Below are 24,045 nucleotides of genomic sequence, written 5' to 3' on the forward strand. Positions count from 1 at the left end.
TTCCCGCGAAGATATAATCTTCATGAAGTGTTTGCTACCATAAATACATCATAAATACGGTGTTTGTTTCATATTATAAATTAGAAGTGATATGATGAAAATAAACATTTTAATTAAATCTAAAGAATTTATTTCATCTTTTGTTACATTATCGTCAGAAAGCAATGTTCATATATAAATTATAAAAGACTGTAACAGGTACGGAGCATTATAATAAAAGGATAAATGCTTGTTTTGGAATCTAAAAACAGTCGCAGCCCAGTAAACTGCAATAAGGACAACAATCTCAATTCAACAAAGATGCTTGCGTTATTACATTATGCTACTGCATATAATGCTAGAATGTACTGGACCACCTACCCTATTAATATATTATAATTTTTTGTAATGGATTGTTTCATTTATCATACAGGGTTATTTTTCTAATATTATATTACTGTCATTCTCTGAAAACACATTTTATAAAAGAGACAGGTACACTCATGGCACAATTCATAGGAAACGTTTTTTTACAGTACTGTATTAAAATATTGATTTCTTTTTTTTCTTTCTTTCACTCTTACAATGGCAAAGAATTTCAATATACTAAAGGTAAAGTAAAAGTTACATAAATGTTTATGAATTGCAAGCAACTTGTACAAAATCTGAGAAAAAATATATCTTCATCATTGAGGTATTTAATTCATCAATGTATATTGTGTAGATGAAACGATATTTTAAACAGATTAATGCTCTATCAATGTTTCGTCAATGTTTCTTAGGCTATTTTTATGCACGAATCGCAAACACGAACTGGATTATCCCATCCCCTATGCGGTACGGGTTTACGATGCTGCGAGCAATCTTGACATACTCCACGTCCACAGTCCCTACAATGATGTAAAGTAAGAGACATGGAAAATTTTTGATGGCATACACAACAATTAACGATTTCCGAGTCGGGGACCCAATAAGACGGTCGAACTGTATCTTTGATAAACACTGAAAAATTTGAAAGTACCAACATTAATATAAATATTTATCATTCTTTTTTCGAGGATATATATATATTTCTTTTTTCTTTACTTTTTGAATAGTTTAGAACAGTACCAACTGCACTCAAAGTAGACACCACTTGTTCAGTTACTTTCCTAGCGTTAACATCTTCCGAAAATTCAGTAGGTTCATCCTTATGATAACAGATATCACAGACTCGTACTGGTGTATACCAATTTCTAGATGGGACACACTTCGTTTTAGACGAACACTGATTACAGAAACCTTCGCCACATGCTCGACAATGGTGTTTCGTATCGGTCAGGCCGAATGCCGTTTGACACTTATGGCAGTTTTTAATTTCGTTATTAGGTCTCCAATAAGTTGGAGCTACCTGATCTGCAACCCACGCCGAAAGAACTTTTGTCGGTTGTAACGAAACATTGGTTACAGCTTCAGTAAGGTACGATACACCGTCGATTACTCTTTGTGCTGTGTTTTGAGATGCAACTGAATTATTTGGCTGGAAAAAATAATTCATACTTTAAAGAAACACAAATTGGACATGAAGCTGGAATTACTTATGAATAATTCTCGTTATTTATATACCATGTTCCACACGTGCATGATCTCTGTACGAATAGCAGAATCTTCAGGGTTTTTGTTACCATACCAATACTGACGACTCCGATATATTTCTCCACAATTTGGACATTCTATCACATCTCCTGACCATGCATATTTAACTAATCCATACCAACTATTATCATTTTGAACTTGAATTCGTTTCATAACTTGTACTTCATTTCCATTACTATAACATTTTCTACATATATATACTATGTTTTCATACTGATGAAGATATCGACACCTAATAGAATGCACATCAGTAGTATTTCTCTTAATACATACACATTAAATTGCAAATGATATTTACATATAAGACAGACCTGTTATTGTTACTATGAGGTTTTCCTTCTAAAAGATGTCCCATACTATTGTTGCACCTAGATCCACAGCTAAGACATTTAGTAGGACAGGTAAAATATTGATCAGGAAACAAAATAGAAAAATTCTCAATTTCTTCAGAAAATTTCTCGTTTAAAATTTTTAATGTATTATAAACTAAATATGGCTTTCTGGGAGATCGCACAGTAGTATTAGACAATTCTTTCTTAATAGTAGTCTGCAAAAGTTCATAATCAGTCGTGAAATTTGTTGTTTGTATACCAACGTATTTGATGGAACTAAATGCTTCCATTTCGAGCTTCATTTGAGCAAACCGTGTTCGAAGAATGTCTTCCGCATTTTCTACACCATCTGCCACAGAAAGAAAAATATATATATTTATTATGGAATAAACGCTTTAATCTTTTTGTTTTGTGTTGCGCATAAACTCTAATTTTGAAATTACTGTTAATCTGATAATGTGGCAATATGTACTGTTGGTCAGAGGTTTGGTGTATTTAGTCTCATGTAATACTATAATGCTTGGTCCCAGGGTACTCAAAGAGCCTTCAACTCCTTTCCTCTGTCCTATTGCTTGCAAGGCAGCTTGAAAATGATGACTGTATGCTCTTGAAGCAGTACCAAGAAATGTAAATAAATCTCTATTCAGTTTTTCAGATTGTGTTCTATATACAACAATGTCAGATACAGCAAGGACTTTAAGTAATAGCCTTGTCCTTTCATTCTCATGAGAAGTAATACCTAGTAAGTAAGGATAACAAAATCCATTACATGCAAAATCAACTTTTATCATGCACTCTGCAGATATAAATATTCTATAAATATAATACCTAATAAACCTTCTGTGTCCAAACATATCACACTAAGAACTGGATCAAATGCAGCCCAAACACCTAATGTACATGAATTTTGATCATTCGAAGTCTCAAATACTTCCTGTCCTTTGAAGAATATTTGATTCAATGTGTGACTCTTGCCATCACCGGTGTTTCCAAAAATCGACACCACTTTTACTTCCAGATCTTTACTGCAATTTAATTCTCCCATGAACTCTTCCGCATTGTTAACTCTGAGGTATTCTTGCCCGTCTATCAATAAGAAACTTCTGGGTTGATTGCACTGACATTTCATACGTATTCCTTTTCCATGCATGGAATCATGGGCGGAATAGTACATATCTCTGTTACAGATACACATCATATCGAGGCTTTTCATGATAGCAGGTCCAGTTGTTTCCAATTTATGTTCTTTCCAAAATTTACTCATGATGCGATTCAACAATGTTAGTCCTATAATATTGCAAATACTTCTTACTATTAAAAATTAAAAGTGATCAGGATTGGTTTAATGGACGCGCGTGGAGTTCAAACGATGACTATACACTGAATACTATATACGCCAACTGCTTTCGGCTACCGACTACGATGGACTAAGATCGATTATCCCGAACTTTTCCTCGGTTCCCTTTCTATAGGGTGCCGAGGTCCTCGGGGGAGAGAGTTTTCTTCCGAGGTGGGGATGGAAAAACCCGCAGACAATAAAACGATAAATTTTCCTTTCGAAGGTCCATGGGTCTTTTAGTAAGTCCCAGGATTTATTCTTTTACAATGACCTGTCCTCGGACGTCGTTTCGCAGATCATATGGTCAACACATGGGCTTCAACCCTGGAACTTTCTCTACGGCCATGGGCCGCTACAATTTAATGGAATGAAAAATACAATAACTACAGTGTACACGACGAATAAAACGGCAAATTGTAAACTATTACAAATGTAACATATAAATAGCTCGATATATAAATATGACACGTTACCGTACAATGATGTGTTGAGAAAAGAATAAAAGAATGTGTACATTCAATGTAATTCTATGATCAGTTAACTGCGCAAATTGACAGAAGACGCAATGGCGATCTTACCTTTCAAAAATTCAACGATCTATCGGTATAATAGTCATATTTTTTTGGTATACACAATTGAAGAAAAATTTTGAATAATTTCAGACGTTAATCATTTGTTGACACCTCCATTTTGTGCAATTGGAATGCAGCAGGGCTCAATCTCGACTCTCAATACCAACAATAGGCAACTCTTTAAAAAAATCGTTTGACTTGTAATTGAAAGTGACTTCAAGGCTAACGTTCTGCGTTTTCTCTTCTATCTACAAATATATATTTCAGCTTTTTCCTTGCTCCATTGTGAAAATTACGAAACGTCAATAAATGAATGGATGGCGACATTCGTTACCTTAAAATGATTTTTCGGATGAACTTGTAAAACCGCTCGTCATGCTAGGGAATATTTATTCTGTTTCAATTTTCATGATATAATGTACTTTTTTAATTGAATTCGTAAAACTTACTGATACAAATTTATCAATTCCGTGAACTGCAAACAATGTCATCGTGCCTTCTCCTTTATAAAGGAGAGGGGATATATACTTAGTGATGGTTAGTGGTGGGATGTTGTTTCTCCGTGTTAGTTACACACTCACCCACACACAAGTCGCGTTTCGTGACTCATGGTCATCTATAAAGTCTTCTTGTTCGCATTGATATGAGAATGTTTAACTTTGGTAATCTGAAAATTTTAGGTTTATTAGAATATGCGATTATTATAACGCAATCAAAGAATTGCTATAATTTGAGAAAAGGCAATGAAAGTAAAATACAATGCTTATTAAAGAAATAACACCCCAAAATACGCTTGCAAATAAAAAATGTACAAATTCTTATACTGAAGAAGATTCTTATCTCCAACATTATGTAGGCAGACTTATTGTAGTTTAAAATGTAATTTTTAACAGAATCTATGTTTAATCTTATAAAATTGTGTATAGATATTGGATTTTATTAACCTTACTATATATATAATAAAATCCTAAGTACAACATGTAAAAAAATGCAAGAAATTGATTTCAAAAACTGATAAATAAGAAGCAAGTTTTATATTTCATCTTCCTCAAATATATTTAAGAATGACATACACATAATTTACAGAAAAAAGAACAATGTAACGACATAAATACTTTAAAAAATTAACATATATAAAAGTAAAAAATATTTATATTTATTGAATGCATTATTGGATTAAATTTTAGATAACGTAAAATGCAATATCTTCTTACGTTATATAATTTAAACAAATCTTTGCCGTTGATGTACTGCTATGTCAATGTATACTGATAGAAAATATTATCGATTTACAGTAAATTACACTCTGGTATTGTTCATTAAGGTAACGCCGTTCACTTTTAAAATAGGCAGAGTTGTACGAGATTTTTAGTTAATCGATTCTGTACGTTCGATTATCGAATCCATACCGTTTAAAATATCGATACGGATTGATGAGGAAGTGCTGATAATACACCGCTTAGTAGACCGCTAAATCGTTGAGGTTGATTTTTCTGTTTCATTCGACAAAACATTGGTTTTGCGTGGTTGATGCGTCATTTCGATTCTGGCCATCTCGATAGAATGAATGTCGGTGAAACCTAAAAGCTGGTGTCGGCACGTGTGTCATAATGTCACCGAAAGATTCGGTCGAGGAGCATTTAACGATACACATTTCAATCTTGTACGAACGACAGTGACCCACCCCAACAAAATTCGGTTTTGTCAAGCGAAATCACCGAACGATGGAAAACCATACACAGGATAATGCGATCAACATGAACGAAAGTGGTACGTTCGATACAACAGCACTTTCACAAAAATATCTTGCTTTGATTCATATTTAATGATATTTACAGTGGCTCATCAAAGTGTTTGAACATCTAACATAAAAAACATTTATGTATATGTTGTATGTATTATGTAAAATATTTTGAAACATCATTAACACTATAACGGAACAAAACTGTCATGATTATATTGACAATCTTTGAAACTAATTTGAAAATGTGTATAAAATTTACAAAATATTTACTGCTTTAGTATAGATAGACTTGATAGTGCATTCAAAAAAATACTTCCCTGTGATACTTCCCATTTATTGATATCTACTAGTGACATATCAAAGTATTTCAACATTTATTTCAATATACCACAAAAATCTTTTATGTGTATATTGTATGCGTTATATAAAACATTTTGAAATATTATTAGCAATATAATGAGACACATATTATGATTATATTGGTAACATTTGAAACTAATTTGAAAATGTATATAATATTTACAAGACATTTATTATAAACGCATATGTGTAGTACAAAATTAATATTCTTGTTCATATTTATTACTATAATTTTGTTTTTTGTATAAAAATTTTACCAACAAAATGTTTGTTGCAATTTAGAGGATTTGCAAGAAAAGGTAAATAGATTGGAGTCAGAGACTGTGAAAATGCGGGAGGAATTCAATGTTCAAAGAGCCAAGATGAAGGAACTGTTTCTTCAAAAAGAAGGTAAATCTAGTTGATGTTAATAAGCTTAATGATGACAACAACAATAAATTGTACGTTAAATAGTGTAAGTATTTCATTTGCAGAGGAGTTGAAAAGAAGATTGCAAGATAACACATGTTTGCAAAAGGAGAATGCTAAGTTGAAAAATGAATTGGACGAAGCAAAGAGCCAATTGGTTGTAGCAGACTTGAAAGTTCAAAATGATATACTTATTGAGAAGAGAAAGGCACAAGAAGAAATAGCGTCTTTACAGAGGGTTATACATGAAACAATGGAGGAATCTTCTTGTTCACGCAAGCAACTAGATACAGAATTGGCTAAATTAAAAGTTACTCTCTCCAAATTACAAGAGGAGAATGCATTGATAAAGTCACAATTACCACGAGATCCACCTATAGATGGTCCACAGATATCACTCTCCACAGTAACGAAAACAATAGCTCGGAAAGTAGTTTCTCAACTAGGTGCAGATGCTCTATCTTTAGGTCCTGATAATCTTGAGGAAAGCATGAGGAAGGTAAAAAGATATGTACGTAAGCATAAAAATGTATGGTTTTTGAACTTTTCTGCAATGAGTTTTTATGGCACTGCATTCCAGAAAGTGTTCATAAATCATTTGAATGATATCATTATAAGATGTTTATTTTATCATTTGTTTTTTCTTTTTTTTTTATTCAACTTCACATAATGCAAATATTAGAAATTGTTGCTTTATAGGCGCAGGAAGATGCGGAAGTTTTACGCTCGCTAGTAGTGCCGCTCGAGGAAGAGATTAAAGCCTTAAAAGAAAAATTAAGATCGACGGATGACGAACTCCAGAAGTGTAAAGAGATACAGTTGCAGAAGAGACAGCAGGAACCTGGTTGCTCTGAGTCAGTATGTGATATGTGTGCAAATTATGAAGCACAATTAGTTAAGATGCAGGCAGCTGCTAAAGAATTAGAGAAGCAGCAATTAGATTCTGAGCGAATGTTACAAGTACAGAAAGAAGATTTAGCTAAGGAAGTAGAATTTAGAAAAGAAATGGAAGAAAAATGGAACGAAAAGAAAGAGCAGCATAAAATCAAAGTGGCAGAACTTACTGTTACCTCGCAAAAGTTGCAGCAGACTTTAACCGAAGCGAAAAAAACTTTTGAACAAGTTCAGAGAAGCGTAAAAGACGAACTTGTGAAATTAACACGTGGCCGAGAAGAAGTACAAAGGCACCTTATCGCGTAAGAACATTTTTAATAATATTGTTACTTTTATCTCATTGTTCTTCCCGATCTTCAACGTAGATAAAGTAATGTCTTTTATCGTGACATTCCTGACAAAATTTTATTGAAAATCTAGTCGAATCTTTGCAGACTGCAAAAGGAAAATGAAAACTTGGTCGGTAAACATAGCAAGCATTCCCAGCAACTACAGAGTGAGAGTATTAATATGCCGAATAACGTCGAGGAATTGCACGTTAGCCTTTTAAAAATGCGAGAAGATTTGATTACAGCTAAAGTTGCTCAAGAAGTCGCGCAAGAGAAAGAAGAGACACTACGATACGAAGTGACCTTGCTTCATGAACAAATGGAACAGGAAAGTAGAGTAAAGGAACAAGAAATATTGGTATTAAAAAATGAAATTAGTGGTTTAAGGTAATACTACTTAATTTTTTAATATCCTAATTTTTTATAATTATAAGTTCTTCGTAATTTCAATAACGATATTCTATAGAACGCAGCTAGATAAATATGTACGAGATCATCGATCCCTTGCCGAGAGGGAAGAGAAGCTGGAACGATTAGAAAAACAATTAGATGCTGTTTTAAAAGAAAACAAACAAGCCGAGTTAAAAGTGGCTGAATTACGACAAAGAGTTACCAGTCTTCAACAAGAGCTAGATACTAGTGAAGCAGTGCAGAAAGACTTTGTTAGGTTGTCACAATCTTTACAGGTACAATAAAGAGTAAAAATGAACAATCTTAATGGATAAAAGATATTTACATCGTCATGGATTATAGGTACAACTAGAAAGAATTAGACAAGCTGGTAGCGAGGTACGATGGCAACACGAAGAGGACGTAGAAGAATGTCCTAGTTGTCATACTACATTCACGGTTACAAAGAAGAAGGTAATATTTGTAAATATCTAAACTTATATCTAAAGCCTGTGTATGCTAATAAAAATCTCTTGTTATAGGTGCATTGCCGCCATTGTGGCCATATATTTTGTCAGTCTTGCCTTTCACATGTTGTGAAAAGTGGACCGAAACAAAGACCATCCAGAGTCTGTGATGTTTGCCATACGTTATTGGTACAAGATACAGCACCATATTTTAGCCAAGAACCACCACATACACCTGACTAAATATTCTAAAGAAAATCAGTCCAACAAGATGTGCAATATCAATTTGGTAATTTAATATGCCTGTGAATTTTAGAATATCAAGGGTTGTACTTTACAATATCATTGATTTGGTTAAGAAATTTTGTTTTCACAACTTTCAGGAAGATATAGAGATGATGTTAGTTCACCGGGGCTAGATATGATTCCTATTACCTGACAACTGGAGTGATAAAATAAATATCGTGTAAATACAAATTATGTACTACTTAATGTTTATTGTAATTTAAAAGATTAAAGCTTTTGAATGTATGTGAGTTATTCAAAAATTTGTGAATATTTATCTATCTTGTTATTGACATTATTAAAATAAGTCTTCACATAGAATTATGTTATACATTTAATTCATTGCCATTCGTCGGGTTACTAGCTTTGTTTTTCTGTATTAATATTTTCACATCTTAACATGTCAAATGCAGACTAAATGTTAGTGTCCGGTGACATCACATTGGTGAAACGCAAATCGACCATTTACGCGAAGTTTACGAATTTGAAATTTTTTACTAAAAAAACGCCGGTTATTGGTTAAAATGACTAGCAAATTTCTGCGGACGGCAAAGTGGTTAGGGAGAAAAGAGAATTCATTTTTACGTTTATTTTAAAAGCACAAATCTGTACATATATTCCTGTTATATTATTTTTTTTTTAATTTATTATTCTGAAATCCAAAAAATTTATCTAGATTCGTTATTTATTACAATGTTTGTATAGGAACAAAATATCAATAAAAAGTAACAGTACATCACATATCACATATTTGATTTCACAAAATTTGTGAATAAAAAATACATTTAGATTTTATAAAAATAATTACAGTTATAGTTATCCGATAAACCAAGTAGTGTCTGAGAATTTTTGTTTAATATCTTGTAAGTCATCTGAAATGTGTGTAAATCTTATAATGATAAACATGATCTAAATGCTGCTGACAATTGATGTCGACGCAAAAACATTCAGCTCTAAACATTTTCGATTTTTTTTTTTGCTAAAACTAGTCGTAAATGTAGTTAATACGTACAAAATGGTGAGGTACAAAGAAGAAACACGAAGTTCATGTGACTATGTTTGAAGAATCTTAACGATACTGCCCCAAATATATGATTTACGTTATCCTGGATCATATAACGTAACTCGTGATTTCATTCATACTTTGGCCCGAGTTACTCCAACAAAGTTGGAATTAATTATATGTCAATCGGCGAGACAGTGATTATTAAAACATTAATATACAGCTATATTACATAGAAAAGAATGTTTCGATTATTTCTTTGATTGGTTGTGGCCGTCTTTTAGGATCAATCGTTGGTTCTTCCGATTCCAAGTGTTTATCTCTTAACATTTTCCAATTATTTAATATTGTTGCATATTTTAGAACCTTGGGGTATTCGTTCAGTTTTGTGTAAACGTTTAAAAGTCCATGATAATCATATTCTAGGCCACTATAGCTTTTACCGAACAATTTTAAACCTGATATGATAAAAGTTAATTAGAACGAATGACTAAGTATGAAAAATTATATAACACAGTGCACATACTAATTTCGATACTCCTATAATAAAGCTTCTCGGCGTCTCTGTATCGGTTCATGTGGTAATTATATAACGAAGCTAAGTGTCCTATACTTAATCCAACTTCGTGATCATCTGGCCCTAATAATTCTTCTTTAATACGTATAGCTTTAAGATGCATTGCTTCGGCTTCCTAAAATTAACGACGAAAATATGGTAGTAATGTCATAAATGTTTAATTAAGTACATTTACGTGGAATATGTACCTTACATTTCCTCATGCTTTGATACACACGTCCCAAATTTCCATAATGTTTTGCTGTTTGTACGTTTCTTTCACCGAATGCCTCTTTTGCAGATTGTAAAGCGGATAAATGAAGGCATTCAGCCTTGAATAGTAGATTTTGTTTCGACAATGGCGACGATGTATTATCTAACGCTATTTCTTCGAGAATTAATGCATTTATTCTTTTTGCGCTTGCTAACAACAAATGATCCCCATGTAAAAGGTTTAACATTATGTCTATTGCTTTCTCAATGTGAACACTGTTCATTTAAAGTGAAATAAAATTGTATGACTATTTTAAAATTGTTAAGAGTGATAAGTAACAGAATCATTTACCTTGCTTCTGGAAATTCGCCAGACCTATACTCAAATACGTAAAGAGCATAAGCTAAATCCTCGTGTGCTAACGCAACGTGTAAATTCATTTTACCAAATATTTCTGTTCTAATAGCTAAAGCGTCCTACAACAAATAAAATGTTAGAAAATCGCAATGAAAGTTATATCGTATATAGAATCGTATCGATTCACATTACGAACGTACGAACCCTATAAAGGTTTACACTGTTGATTATGTTATCAAAGTTTAACCAGTAAAATCCATAATCTATAAGGACGTTACTGTACACTGGATGATCAACACCAAATACTTCTTTAGCAAGATATACAGCCTGCCTGATTAAAAGACCAGCTCTCTGAAACTCGCGTTTTAATACACACGATTTTGCCGCCTGCCTTAACACATCGACAGTAACACGCGCAGACAACGCTGGTTTCAACTCTTCAAGTGCTTCTATACTCCATCTAAATCATCATCAATTGTATAATTAGTGATAAACATGATGAAGTTTATAAAAGAAAAATGCAATACATACCTGTAGGCCTCATCATACTCGCTTTTCATATAAAAAAGTATACTAAACTCAGTATATATAGCTGCATAATTGTAATCATTGTACCCGGCCTCTTTTAATCGTTCTATTAACTCTATAGCAAGCTGATGTGTTTTTGCGGCTTGTAAAAATTCGCAATACGCTGCTTGTACGTGTAACAATCTAAATTTTTAAATGCTCATTACAAATTTATATAAATCTATGTAAACATAAATTAAATGTTTAGTTACCAAACATATCTTACTTTCTGCAACATTCTAATGTTCTACACCAATTCTGGGGCGTAGAATTATTCGCAAGACATAATTGTTTGCATGCTAGCAACACCTGTTCACTTTTAGCATACCAACCACCATCGCTGAAAAATCCACCAATTCTTAAGCCTAGGTTTATTAATTTCTCATCTGCAGCTGGATTTTCACTAACATGGAGATAGCATACTGTGTAACTCATGCTCAACTCTTCTTCAACTCGTATTTTATGATCTATAAGGCTCTGAAAAATTAATGGAAAAGAAAAGTAAATGTACATACAACTTTTAATCCATTTTCTCAATAAGAATGAAAAATTACCTGAAAGCTCTGTAATAAATGTACACGACGGCTAGTGACTGTTAACATCTTGGAGAAGATTTCCAGATTGTTGAAGTCACATCCCAGTAAACATAATCTTTTTTCTTTGTACAACTGTAAAGCAAAAAAATCTCATTGATTATTTTTTTCATATAATTGCATTCATTCCTAACTTAAAAAGGATGATGAATGAATTTTAGAAAATTTATAACAAATCTATTTCGCGATGAAATAGTGACGATTCGCATTATGAATATCTAATCAAAATTAATATATGGGAATAAAATTTCTATTGTATTATTACTAAAATTCGACAACGAAATGGACAAATAAATATATTTACTTTTACGTACTTGTCAAAAATGCAATTTCGCATGATTCATATGCGATTCGATATTCAACGCGAAATAAACGCAAAAAATTGATTGCAAAAAAATTGATTTGCTGTAGCGGAGAAGCACATACAATCAAAGAATATCTCATATTTAACGAATCGTTCTACTGTTCCAGGAATCATTACGTTGCATTGTAAATATATGCAAAATATAAAAGCTAAGCATTAGCCGTGGAGGTTAAACATATGACAAGTACAATTCCTGTAACCCCCTTTCTGTTAAATCATCGTAACTTATTTGCCGTCATTTCCCACAAATCCCAACTAATTCTACAAAACCTTATCGTCATACCCAATGCCAAAATACATTTTTATCATCTACATATAGCTGTCATAATAAACAGTGTTATGATCGCTCAATCGAACACGCAACATCGTTTTAAATATCTAAATCAAAAACTAAAATCATAAACAGAATGTATTGTTTTTTTTCGAATAGAATAACAAAATAACGTTAGATAAATAAAAAAGTTTATGGTTAAGTTGGTAAAAAAAAAGTGGACGTTTTATCAGTGGTTTGTGAGGCGTTTAAATGGAGAAAATGTTTTGACGTTTACCTGATAATAAACATCAAACAGGACATCGTTCGGTAGATCAGGAAGATACTTCCTCAGCCTTAGAAATTTATTCGCGATTGCCAATACGCTCGATTGGTAAAGAGTTTTTGGGGAAAAGACCGGTGGATTGTGTGTTTCGGCCATTTTCCTAGAGGCCTTCGATAATCACGAACGCGCACACAGCCGTAATAATTGCTGTCACGTCGTCTCCGTGCGCATATGCTGCCGCGATGCTCCGCCATCCAACCACCAACGACAACCCCCACTTAGAAACGATGGTAAAAGTAAGTGTCTAGCGCGCACCAGATAGCGAGATCGCGCTAATTCCTTTTTTTCCTTTTTATACTTGTTGCTTACAGTGATTTCGCGATATTCTCCACGGATCAACTCCTAAACCGTTACACAGCAATCGAGCTTATTTTTTGTGCCAGGCGTGTTATCAGTTAAGATGCTCGACTCAAGAATTGCAAAGATTTTCTGAGCCAATTTGCTCATACTACGATCGTATGTATAGGGTAAGGTTTGGGTTATTTGATTCGATTTGGGTTATTTAAATTTCAGTATTTTAAAATTCGACACTGTATCTTGTATAGAATAATTAAACCTACTATATATTATAGGTAGATTGCGGATATTTATGCATCTTATTTGAAAGAACAAGAAGACTCACGAAAGTATTCGAACACTTGTCATGGAATTTTTTTTATGAATATATTATATAGATTATACGGAATTTTTTGAAATTTCGTTAGTATTGTAATGAGATACAATTATCGTGATTATAATAGTATAATTTGAAACCAATTTGAAAATGTATATGAAAGTCTTTGTAAGACACTTATTACAAATATAAACGTAGTGAAAAATTAGTATACATTATGAATAGTAGTCTTAAATATGCAATTAGTACTAAAATAATGGTTCTACTATATATAGCAGGTAATTAATGTAGTGAATAATTGTCTATTTAAATACTTTGGTGATTTTTGCGACGAAATTTCGCCAATATAATCACTAATGAGACTTCAAAATGTTTTGTATAATATATACATACATAAAAAGGATTCTAGTATTGTTCGAATATGACAACGAAATAATTAAAATAACGGAAATTAAGTATACACATTCTATTGAATTATAATAATTATAATTGAGATACTAATATTAACTGTACGAACTTGTTACCTTTTAATGTGTAATGGAAATATCCTCGTGGAAAGTTATGGCTATCAAGCTGTCAATTTGTACAATATATTTCACCTTTTATCACGTCATTTATAACAAATTAAGTAGCCTATGCTCAAACGTAAATCGCTTAAAAATTTGTTTGCAACGAAATTTTGCAAATTAAAAGGCAAATTGCTTAACTTAACCCAAATATTCTAGCACTCAAATAATTCTACCTTACGTTATAGTCACATTAGAACTGAATCAATGTTACAAATCGATATTTCTCTTTTATAAGGATGTATATGCAATATATGATAGTATACATTAATAGAGAAGAAAACACGATGAATTTTGGAGGATTAACTTTTTGAAGAAGAATGATCGAAAAGATTAAACGTCGATGAAAAAGCGGTATTAAACATACATATATAGTTCAGAAAAAAGAGAATCGATATTGTTGTGATCGTGAAAGAGGCTAATTAATGGCGCCAGCATTGAGCCATGTCTTCTTTGACCCGGACTTCCTTTTCCAAAAATACGAGCTGCAGGATAAACGTCTAAGGTGATTCAACGTCGTCGTAATCTTTGGCACGGTGCAAAGTGGCTAAAAAACGGTAATCGGTTAAACGAGCAAGTGAAAGGAAATTGGCACGCGTACTGCCACCGATTGTGAAAGCTTCAATGTCAAATCGTATGCTTTTAATTGCATTAAAAATCGGATATCTCGCATTCGACGAATATGTCGAGTTTAGCGAATAACCAAACAAATCGGAACTTTTACTCAACATTAAATCGTTTTCTGCAATTTTATGCATTCGTATATTTAGACGCGCGCGCGCGTATTGCGAAATATGTAATTATAACCTTGCATTCCATCGAATGCTTGTACGAGTGATTTCATTACCGACAATTAACATGTTGCTCCTATTAGTTGGCAATCACGCGCAAATCTGCCGGTAAAGTCGTTTCTATACACGTGGCTATCGTGCACGCGTACTAATTCTATGCGTGTGCATTTATACACATATGTATATGCACGTGTATTCATTTATTGTACCGTGTATGTACATATGTATCTCGAAAAGTGTACATATGTATCTCGAAAATACCTTGAAAAGAAATTTATATTCGTCAAAACACTGCGATATACGGTTCACGAAAACATTCGAACACTTGCAGAAATATTTCGTGAATATATCATTCGTGTTATACGGGACATTTTGAAATTTCATTGGCATTGTATATAATGAGATTTCTATATACATTTTCAGATTGATATCAAATTTGATCAGTATAATTAGCATATATAATCAGTAGAATCCTAATTTTCATGCAATTTTATATTTCAACATAAATCAGGTATGTCTCGCTTTGAATATTTTTTACATTTCACTTTTCACATTTTTGCGTATTATGTACATTTTGTACATTTATGTACCTTCAAATTACCCACAAATGCATAAAAATCCGCAGTCTAATGATTAGTATGAGCTACCATCTTTTCAAGACACGCGTTTCAAACTACGTTTTTAAAAAGCAAACTTTTATAGAAGAGAATTAATGAGGGATACGACACAAATTTTAAAACGTTCTATTGAATCTTAATAAAAATTCTATTTGTTACGTTCGGTGACTCTACGTAAACCAAAATCCATCCCTCGGTCGAGGCGGCCACTAGTTGTGCAAATTAATCTCACAGCAGTAATCCTAAGGAACCGTCATGGAACTAACCATTTGTATTTTGCCGCTAGGGCCCTCCATTGTTATAAAATATTCAGGTTGAAACGTTCCTTATGGTTATTGTTCCATCAGGTAGAGAAGGGGATGGTCATTCCTCATGTTTAATGATCATTTTCATTTCTAACTGACCGGTATTGGGACGACCAATACCCAGCAATAATTTTCCTCTGCGACAGCATTGCCACCGAACTTCACTTTCCATCTTTAGATCAATCAACATCTCTTTTTTTTTTTATTTAATAATTTACATTCACTATATGTCCAATTTGGACATTTGGTGAAATTTTTTACCTGTTTGATTATTGTGTGGGTGGCTACTCCCAGCGGGGTACCATCTTCGTGTTTGTTAGGTTATATCCTCTGTGAGATCTACTGGGTGTTTCTTTTTCAATCTTCTTTCTATGCTTGTTTTGTTGATCGTTTTCGCAGCCAGCCAGTTTGGGTGTGTTGCTATTCTTTCTCTGTATCCTGGTATTTCCAGGTCCTTCCGAACGTCCTCGTTTCTAACGTACCATGGGGCGTTTACTATTGTTCTAAGAATTTTAGCTTGTATTGTCTCTATTTTGTTTTATATGTATATAAAATTGCATAAACATTTACAGTCCAATTATGTATTAACTATTGAGAGACAGAGACCTATATTGATTTTATTTTTAGGGGTATTTTCGATAGTGCACAAGGTGCACAGAATGGAAGAGGAATGCCCCCAGGAGAATAGAAGGGACGAGACAATGATGCAGACTGCGGTCACGGGACCGAATACCTCATCGGATAACGTTTGCGACAACCGAGCACGTGTTTCCTGTCAAGAAGAGTTCACGTGTTCTCTGTATATCTCGCGTGCCGTCGGACCGCAAGGTCAAGTGCAAGGAATACCAGGTGGCAAATTGCCTACTTCTTTATTTAGCGTATCCTCCACTTGCATAAGTGGCCACACGTACATTTATAATATACAATGTGCCTAAAATTTGTACAGTAGTTGCAAGAAGTATTTAGACATCATTATATTTACTACAGAATTTACTTTGGCTTATCAAAGTATTTAAGCATTCTATGTTCATATTGTATGTGTTATACATTTTGAAATTTTATTAGCACTGCAACGAGACTATCATGATTATATTGGTCAAATTTCAGACCAATCTGAAAATGTACCTAGAAATTACAAGATATTTGCAATAAATATCTTGAAACGATTAGAACACAGCGCAAATAACAATCTTAAGTATATAATAAATGTTAAAAATGATCCTATTGAACACTGAGATTTATTAATATAACGGATCGTTTAAATACTTTTGTGGTCCCTGTAAAATAAATGCTTAGACTAAATATCTTGTAATTTTTATATAAATTTTCAGATTTATTTCAAATTTGACCAATATAATGAATTTTCAAAATGTTTCACATAACACGCATTATATATTTATAAAAGGTGTCTACAACTTTGCCTGCGTATATACTAATTAATTATATCTAAATAATTAAATTTCATACCATTTGATTGTACTGTCATATGACTGCAAAAATTTAATACTGTAAAAATGATATTTATTGGTAAATAAGAATACGTGCAAATACTTTTTGCACGTATTGTATGATTTCTTTTCTTCGATACGATAACCGAAATTATGCAATCGGTATACTGTTACGTCAGAGCGTGTCAGTTCTACCTCGTGTTTGAGAAATGCTTCTCAAAGCAAGTTGCGACAAAGAAATCGTTTTACGATATTAGTCCCCCTTGACGGTAGATGTTTAGATCTTGTTAGAGTTGACGAATAAGTTATGCCAGGTGGCGAGCTGCTACGTTCCAATCTAGAAGATGTGATCCGCGCGTCCGATCCATTGGCAGCCTGGCACGTGTCTGAAACACCGTGTGGCCTGATTGCGGCGTTCACACGCGAAGCTGACGCAGAGAAACTGTTGCAGCGTGGCGATTTGGCGCGTATTTTCGAAGGACCCGTACAAGTAGATACAATAGATGTAGTAGATGTAAATATGTTCCTAGCTAGCGATATTCTTCTCTATGTTAACAACCTTGTATTGCAGTTACATTTAAATGGTGAAAATCGATGGCTAATGCAAAAGTATAGTTAACGTGTACATTACTGCTTGAATTTATTATTCTATTACTTATAAATAGATAATGAATTCGTTTATACATTTATAGATAATTTAAAGATACAGAAATGCATAGAATACAGATAGTATATAAAAATATAAAGAAATGATCAGGTTATAGCGTTCTTCTTTACAAATTTGCATAAATATACGTAATGTATAAATAATTGCTATACATTGTGCACCGTCATATTTTATTTCTATATTGCTTATATAATTGATGAAAATTTAATAAAATATTCGACATCGTGTATATATCGTGAAACTACGTGCCCTTTTATTGAATTTAACGTGAAGTGAACGTGTTATATTTAAAAATATAAAGAAATATGTAAATATATAATAGATAAGCTTGTAATTCTTCTAATTTCCTTAATAATTATCCAGATATAAAATTTTGATATCACATTTTTCTCTTCGTACTGAAGAGTAACTATGCAAATGTACAAATTCAACAGTAAATTGCGTATGACATTACCATATAAATGTTACTTTACGTTGTAATCGGTCGCTTTCCTCTTCGCTTTCTCTTATGCAAGAAAATGAGATAACCAAGCTTGCACAACGTAAGCTTGTCTCACCAAATCTCTGATCTCTTAGACGATGTCATGAATATTTTATTTGCATATTTATTCCTTTCTCCTCTTTCATTCCTGTCTTTTGTATTCTTTTCAATTAATTATGATGTTTTTTTTCCAATCAGGTGGCTCGATTCTCAGCAAAGGACTCTCGTTATAGACAGGCGGTTCTTCTTCGTGATGTACCCTGGGCCATTCCATTGCAAGATATTAACTCCGCGCTAACGAAACAGGGAATCACGACAGGAAGCGTTGAACGTTGGCGACAATATATACGCGTCGAGGTAATTACCGCTAATACATAGATAATAACGAAAATACATAGATTTTCGTTAAAAGCCCCGTAATCTTAATCAGCCACATCGTACGATAATTCGGTTAATTTAAACATTAAATGTCAGTTCGATACCACGATGATCTGTGAAATGATCATTAAATAACTTTCAGTAGAAATATCTTAAAGCAATTTTGATTATATTTTAAAGCTATTTATTGTAATAATTGAAATTATCATCGAATAATGAGAAAATATAGATTTTTATAGACAATATTATATAACTTCATATATAAAGTATATATACATATACAGGGTGGTTGGTAACTGGTGGTACAAGCGGAAAGGGGGCGATTCTACACGAAAAAAGAAGTCGAAAATATAGAATAAAAATTTTTCGTTTGAGGCTTTGTTTTCGAGAAAATCGACTTTGAATTTTCGCTCGGTACGCGTGCACTTTATCACGTCTCGTTAGAACGGATCTCATTGTAGATCGTTGTCTCGATGGATATTATCGCAGTTTAAGTTTGTTTTTGCCGTAACGGAAGATTAGGAATACATAATGAAATAATATGAAGTAATCATAAAGTTTATTATTATAAAAATTGCTGAAAATGTTGTCCATTCTGCCGAACACATAGTTCTGCTCTTCTAATTAAATTTCTATGAACACTTTTTAACGTATTCGATTGTTTTAAAGTATGAAAGGCTACAATAATCTTTTCTTTCAATTGTTCGCAACTTGCGATTTCTTCAGAATAGACAATTGATTTAATATGGCTCCATAAATAAAAGTCAAGCGGAGTTAAGTCAGGAGAGCGTGGTGGCCAGCTATAGTTCCAGCACGACCAATCCAGCCTTGGTAATGTTGGTTTAAAAAATCTCTCACACGTCGACTAAAATGTGGCGGTGCACCGCCTTGTTGAAAAATTAAACTTCCTCTAGTTCTCAGCTGTACATCTTCTAATAATTCCGGTAGTTTGTTTTGTAAGAAATCGAAATATGCTGCTGACGTTACATTTCCTTCGAAAAAATATGGCCCAATAATTAGATGTCCGATTATGCCAGCCCAGACGTTTACGTTCCATCTTACTTGAAAATGTGTTTCAAGAATAGAGTGAGGATTCTCATTTTCCCAATTATGCAAGTTATGGACATTGAACATGCCGTCCCTTGTAAATTTCGTTTCATCGGTCCATAAAATTTTTAACAGAAATTCTGCCATCGTTGGCATGCTGTTGAAGCAACCAATGACAAAATGCCTTTCGCGAAATCTTATCATGAGGCATGAGTCCTTGTACTCTGGTGATATGATAAGTATGTAAGTTGTTTTCGTGTAGAATTCGAAGAATCGTGAATCAACTAAGATTATACCGCAAAGAAAGATTTCTTGCACTTATGTCAGGATGTTCCAAAACGTCCTTTAGTATTTGCTCTTCAACATTTACACTAACGCGTCGTCGACGACCACCATGTCGTCTAAGTTTTTCAAAAGAACCATATTCGCCAAGGGTTCGTTCTGCTCTTTGAATAACACGTCTGTCAGGATGTCGACGATTTGGATACCGGTGTCTGTAATGATCAGCTGCGGCTGATGCGTTACCACCACACGCACCTAACGAAAGTATCATGTCCGTATATTCCCGATTGCTGTATGTAGACATGATGGTAGACTAATAGGTACTGATAGTGGATAGCGATAAAAGTTGGATAGTAGGTTAATAGGCAGGAAAACACTTCGGCCACATTAGAAGTGTTTATCAACATAATGTCAACCGAGACAACGATCTACAATGAGATCCGTTATAACGAGACGTGATAAAGTGCACGCGTACCGAGCGAAAATTCAAAGTCGATTTTCTCGAAAACAAAGCCTCAAACGAAAAATTTTTATTCCATATTTTCGACTTCTTTTTTCGCGTAGAATCACCCTCTTTCCGCTTGTACCACCAGTTACCAACCACCCTGTATATAATTTTGTTTATTGCAATAAATAAATCACACAGAAGTAATATCTTAATAATTTCTTTCATAAATATCTAAGAGAGACAGTCAGGAAGTTGTATCGTTCAGTCATTAGCAAGATAAAATTGGAACTGATTAAAATATTCTTCTCAGGTGCTGGACGCCGGGCATTACGAGCTATTGTTGCGTCAAGGACTGGACTTTTTTGGTGCGGCTCGATTCAGTGCCATCCCAGAACGTTGGTGGCGCGGAGGAACCGGAAATGCCGGTGGACCGCTGCAGGCAGGACCGGGAATAGTCAACAACTTTCTTGAGACATCCAACTTCCAAACGGGAGATGGTGTGCTTCAGTGTTATCGGTGCCAGGGTTTCTGGCACATGGCTGCCAACTGTAGACATCTGCCACGTTGCGTTCGATGCGGAGAGCCTCACAGCGTTGAGTTTTGCCCCAGGCCTCGAAACAATCCTATCTGCTGTCATTGTTCCGGCCCTCATCATGCCGGTAGACATATTTCCTTGTGTGTGAAACGAGGCTACTCGATGATCACTTTATCCAATAAATATTTGAAACTGATATATGACGGCTACAGATGAAAAACACATTTCCTGCCTTTCAAAAAATAATTTTGAGAGACATAAATGGACTGTGGATGTTTATACAATTTAATATTTTTATGAATATAATTGGATAAAATGGAGAATTCTAAATAGAATTTAGAGAAAAGAAATTTTAGATGCTAAACATTATAACGAGTACTTTGAATATTTTGTATATTTTTACATATTGCATAAATTGTGACACTTTTGAACTTTTTATAAATGCATAAACATCCTTATTGTAAACATTAGACGGGAAAATTACGTCTGATCGAAGTCTAAGATGTGCATATATGCATACATTTTCTTCTTTTTTGTCTTTGTCGTAACGTTTTTTAATTTACTGTTCAATACCCTGCTTTATGTATAGATTCGCGCTATTTACTATTAACTTTGACAACAGATATAAAATATGCAATCTATGCAAGCCAGTCGGATCGTCGAGGAGTTAATCAGTTCATTAACATTACACTGTCGATCATATATCTGTTCAATGTATTCATACATTCCCAATTCCAGGCTATCGACAATGTCCGGTTCGGCAGCAACTTTCGAACGCTACGCCTATTAGTATCACGCTGAGCACTACCCGGATTGGAAACCAGTACCCGGTGAACGCAGCTTCCAAGACGAATGCGTCCGCTCACGAGCAGCAGCCCTTGAAATCGAGTCAATCTTAACGAGAAATTACCGTATATCAATGTATCAATTCTGTCCATACATTGACCTTAGGCTCTCGTAAATTGCACGTTTATCGATATTTATAGGTGTGCTACGGTCAGCTACAGAGTTTCTAAGCTCGCGTTCAATTCTTAAATGAAACAAAGAAACTAACGTACCAATGAACATTCTTTTTTATCTTTTTTACATGTATTTTTAACGACTTTTTTTATGATTTTTAATCGTCGTATAATTACTCTCGTGGAATCATTTAAATTGAAGATAATAAATCCATTAGAAAAATAGCAACTTTCTAATCGAAGATCACACGGGAAAAATATGATAAGTCCATTTTTGTTTATCTTACAATTAAATTCGATGATATAAACCTTTTGAAAATACGTGATAAGTCTACAATATTTTATAAAGGATAATATTAATTTAGTTGTTATGTCAGTTTAAATTAATTAATATTAGTCTATATATGACTAATGTTATTAATACCTTTTAAATGTTCGAGAGGATAATAAAATCACATTTTTAATCCGATAATCGAATATAAAGATGGTTTTGATGTTTGACAACATATACGATAAATGTGACTTATCATGTGTTTTACATGTGGCCTTCAATTTGTTTCAATGTTAGAATAGAAATTATATAGAGATTTTCGAGATCCACGGAGACATTCCGTAGAAATTAGCCATGTTTAGTAGTCAGACAATTCTCTACTCTTTGTCCCACTTTCTTCGTCCTAGTCTTTTCGAATCTGGGTCCCCCCCCAGGTGGGATTCAGATATATCGTTGTTCATCGGTCAGTTAGTGAGTACTTTATACAGCTCGTGTTGATAAAAGAATGAGAATGGAGGGGCCTCAGCAGGTATATACCTGCGAATTCTCTAGATCGATAAGTCGAGGTGGGGAGGGCGCGATTCTCACTACACGCCGTCCCACCAGCTCAGCTTGGGGCCGTTCAGGAGATTTTCAGAAACTTATTGAGTTCTACACGAATCCCGATTCCACCGGCGGCAACGCTCAACTTCCAGATTCTATCTGCGTGCATTGTAGTTATGTCAAACGCATAGTTCAGAGCGACGGCACCTTGAATGTTTATATATCTGGATCTTATGTCTTCATAGTTGTGTGCGGAAAATTCAAACTTATAGTGTGCTTCTCGTTGAGTATAACCACCATGCAACTGAAACCTCAAGAATGAAAAGGATGGAAAAGACCGGTCAGGTATGGTCACTTTAGGGTTGACAACTTTTAGATTTTAGAAAGCAGGTAAAATACGTATTGTAACATTGCAATGGAAAGTATATAATTAAAAGAATATATAATATGTTATCGTAATATGTAAGCAAATGTGTGTACGAAAAATCTTGCTGAATTTTAAGTTATGCAATTAGGAGGTATATATGCTTTGAAACGAGTTCAATATTCGCTTCTACTCTTTCCCACGCTAAACTTTATCTAGAAGTTATGTAATTCTTGGTATTGAGTTTTCATAGTAGACTGCCACGTAATATCTGATAGGTTTGTCCCCTTTTTTATGAGTTCAGTGTCTTTAGTTAGTTTACTTGAATGTTTCTTTTCCCAATACTTTTTCCTTTTAAATACCACGCTTTGACAATGAAATGTTTCCGTGAAACGATAAAGCAAATGATCATAGGTATTCCCACATCTGTTTCTAATAATGGGGTGAAGAAACTTTAATGCTAATCCTCTAATAATAATTGGTACCGTTTTGCAGTAGCCGTGATTAGAAAGGGAAATCCTCGAAGGCGACCGCGATTGAAATAATTGTTTGAATAAATTAAAACCACAGAAACATTTCTTATTCAGAATTCAAGGCAACGAAGATCAATTCCATTTATAAGCGAGGTACACTTCGATCGAATTGACGATGCAATGCGTATTTCCCCTGCACCGATTTTGCAATTTTTCTTTCTTCCGTTCGTCACGCGTATAATAACAATTTCCGGCATGAAAATCCTGAGGAAG

The 24,045-nt window shown here is 33.8% G+C and overlaps 4 protein-coding genes across 14 annotated transcripts; 2 read left to right on the forward strand and 2 right to left on the reverse strand.

Annotated features, from left to right (window-relative positions):
• Window positions 1-113: 113 nt before the first annotated feature.
• LOC122572488 (zinc finger FYVE domain-containing protein 1-like) lies at window positions 114-4,475 on the reverse strand. 7 transcript variants are annotated; one of them, XM_043737473.1, is made up of 8 exons: window positions 4,192-4,471; window positions 3,326-4,105; window positions 2,775-3,233; window positions 2,419-2,685; window positions 1,926-2,295; window positions 1,585-1,846; window positions 1,066-1,498; window positions 114-981 (listed from the first exon to the last, which is right to left on the reverse strand). In XM_043737473.1, the coding sequence occupies exons 3-8, from the start codon at window positions 3,208-3,210 to the stop codon at window positions 758-760; spliced, it is 1,992 nt and encodes a 663-aa protein (XP_043593408.1). In that variant the 5' UTR covers window positions 3,211-3,233; window positions 3,326-4,105; window positions 4,192-4,471; the 3' UTR covers window positions 114-757. The 7 variants fall into 7 exon arrangements, with proteins under 7 accessions (XP_043593408.1, XP_043593409.1, XP_043593406.1 ...); XM_043737474.1 differs by having other exon boundaries at window positions 2,775-4,105; window positions 4,192-4,235; window positions 4,307-4,470; XM_043737471.1 differs by having other exon boundaries at window positions 3,864-4,105; window positions 4,192-4,387.
• Window positions 4,476-5,187: 712 nt separating this feature from the next.
• LOC122572489 (rab GTPase-binding effector protein 1-like) lies at window positions 5,188-9,007 on the forward strand. 3 transcript variants are annotated; one of them, XM_043737479.1, is made up of 9 exons: window positions 5,188-5,627; window positions 6,244-6,351; window positions 6,435-6,868; window positions 7,069-7,565; window positions 7,698-7,979; window positions 8,059-8,278; window positions 8,346-8,456; window positions 8,525-8,738; window positions 8,833-9,007. In XM_043737479.1, exons 1-8 carry the CDS (start codon window positions 5,582-5,584, stop codon window positions 8,690-8,692), a joined length of 1,866 nt encoding a protein of 621 aa, XP_043593414.1. In that variant the 5' UTR covers window positions 5,188-5,581; the 3' UTR covers window positions 8,693-8,738; window positions 8,833-9,007. The 3 variants fall into 3 exon arrangements, with proteins under 3 accessions (XP_043593414.1, XP_043593413.1, XP_043593415.1); XM_043737478.1 differs by having other exon boundaries at window positions 5,190-5,627; window positions 6,435-6,880; XM_043737480.1 differs by lacking the exon at window positions 5,188-5,627 and having other exon boundaries at window positions 6,415-6,880.
• Window positions 9,008-9,308: 301 nt separating this feature from the next.
• On the reverse strand, window positions 9,309-13,172 carry LOC122572490 (amyloid protein-binding protein 2). 3 transcript variants are annotated; one of them, XR_006318466.1, is made up of 10 exons: window positions 12,937-13,170; window positions 11,986-12,099; window positions 11,658-11,908; window positions 11,396-11,575; window positions 11,069-11,324; window positions 10,859-10,983; window positions 10,503-10,782; window positions 10,264-10,429; window positions 9,747-10,195; window positions 9,309-9,606 (listed from the first exon to the last, which is right to left on the reverse strand). XR_006318466.1 is itself a non-coding variant. In XM_043737481.1 (9 exons), the coding sequence occupies exons 1-9, from the start codon at window positions 13,078-13,080 to the stop codon at window positions 9,966-9,968; spliced, it is 1,746 nt and encodes a 581-aa protein (XP_043593416.1). In that variant the 5' UTR covers window positions 13,081-13,172; the 3' UTR covers window positions 9,309-9,965. The 3 variants fall into 3 exon arrangements, 2 of the variants coding, with proteins under 2 accessions (XP_043593416.1, XP_043593417.1); XM_043737481.1 differs by having other exon boundaries at window positions 9,309-10,195; window positions 12,937-13,172; XM_043737482.1 differs by lacking the exon at window positions 12,937-13,170 and adding an exon at window positions 12,339-12,496 and having other exon boundaries at window positions 9,309-10,195.
• A 39-nt stretch (window positions 13,173-13,211) lies between these two features.
• LOC122572344 lies at window positions 13,212-23,988 on the forward strand. Its single transcript, XM_043737212.1, has 8 exons — window positions 13,212-13,220; window positions 13,302-13,440; window positions 16,504-16,728; window positions 17,639-17,814; window positions 18,671-18,829; window positions 20,938-21,286; window positions 21,901-23,280; window positions 23,887-23,988. The coding sequence occupies exons 1-7, from the start codon at window positions 13,212-13,214 to the stop codon at window positions 22,059-22,061; spliced, it is 1,218 nt and encodes a 405-aa protein (XP_043593147.1). The 3' UTR covers window positions 22,062-23,280; window positions 23,887-23,988.
• Window positions 23,989-24,045: the final 57 nt, after the last annotated feature.

This window comes from Bombus pyrosoma, linkage group LG11 (genome assembly GCF_014825855.1).
Source record: "Bombus pyrosoma isolate SC7728 linkage group LG11, ASM1482585v1, whole genome shotgun sequence".
In the NCBI taxonomy this organism is placed as follows: Eukaryota; Metazoa; Arthropoda; class Insecta; order Hymenoptera; family Apidae; genus Bombus; species Bombus pyrosoma.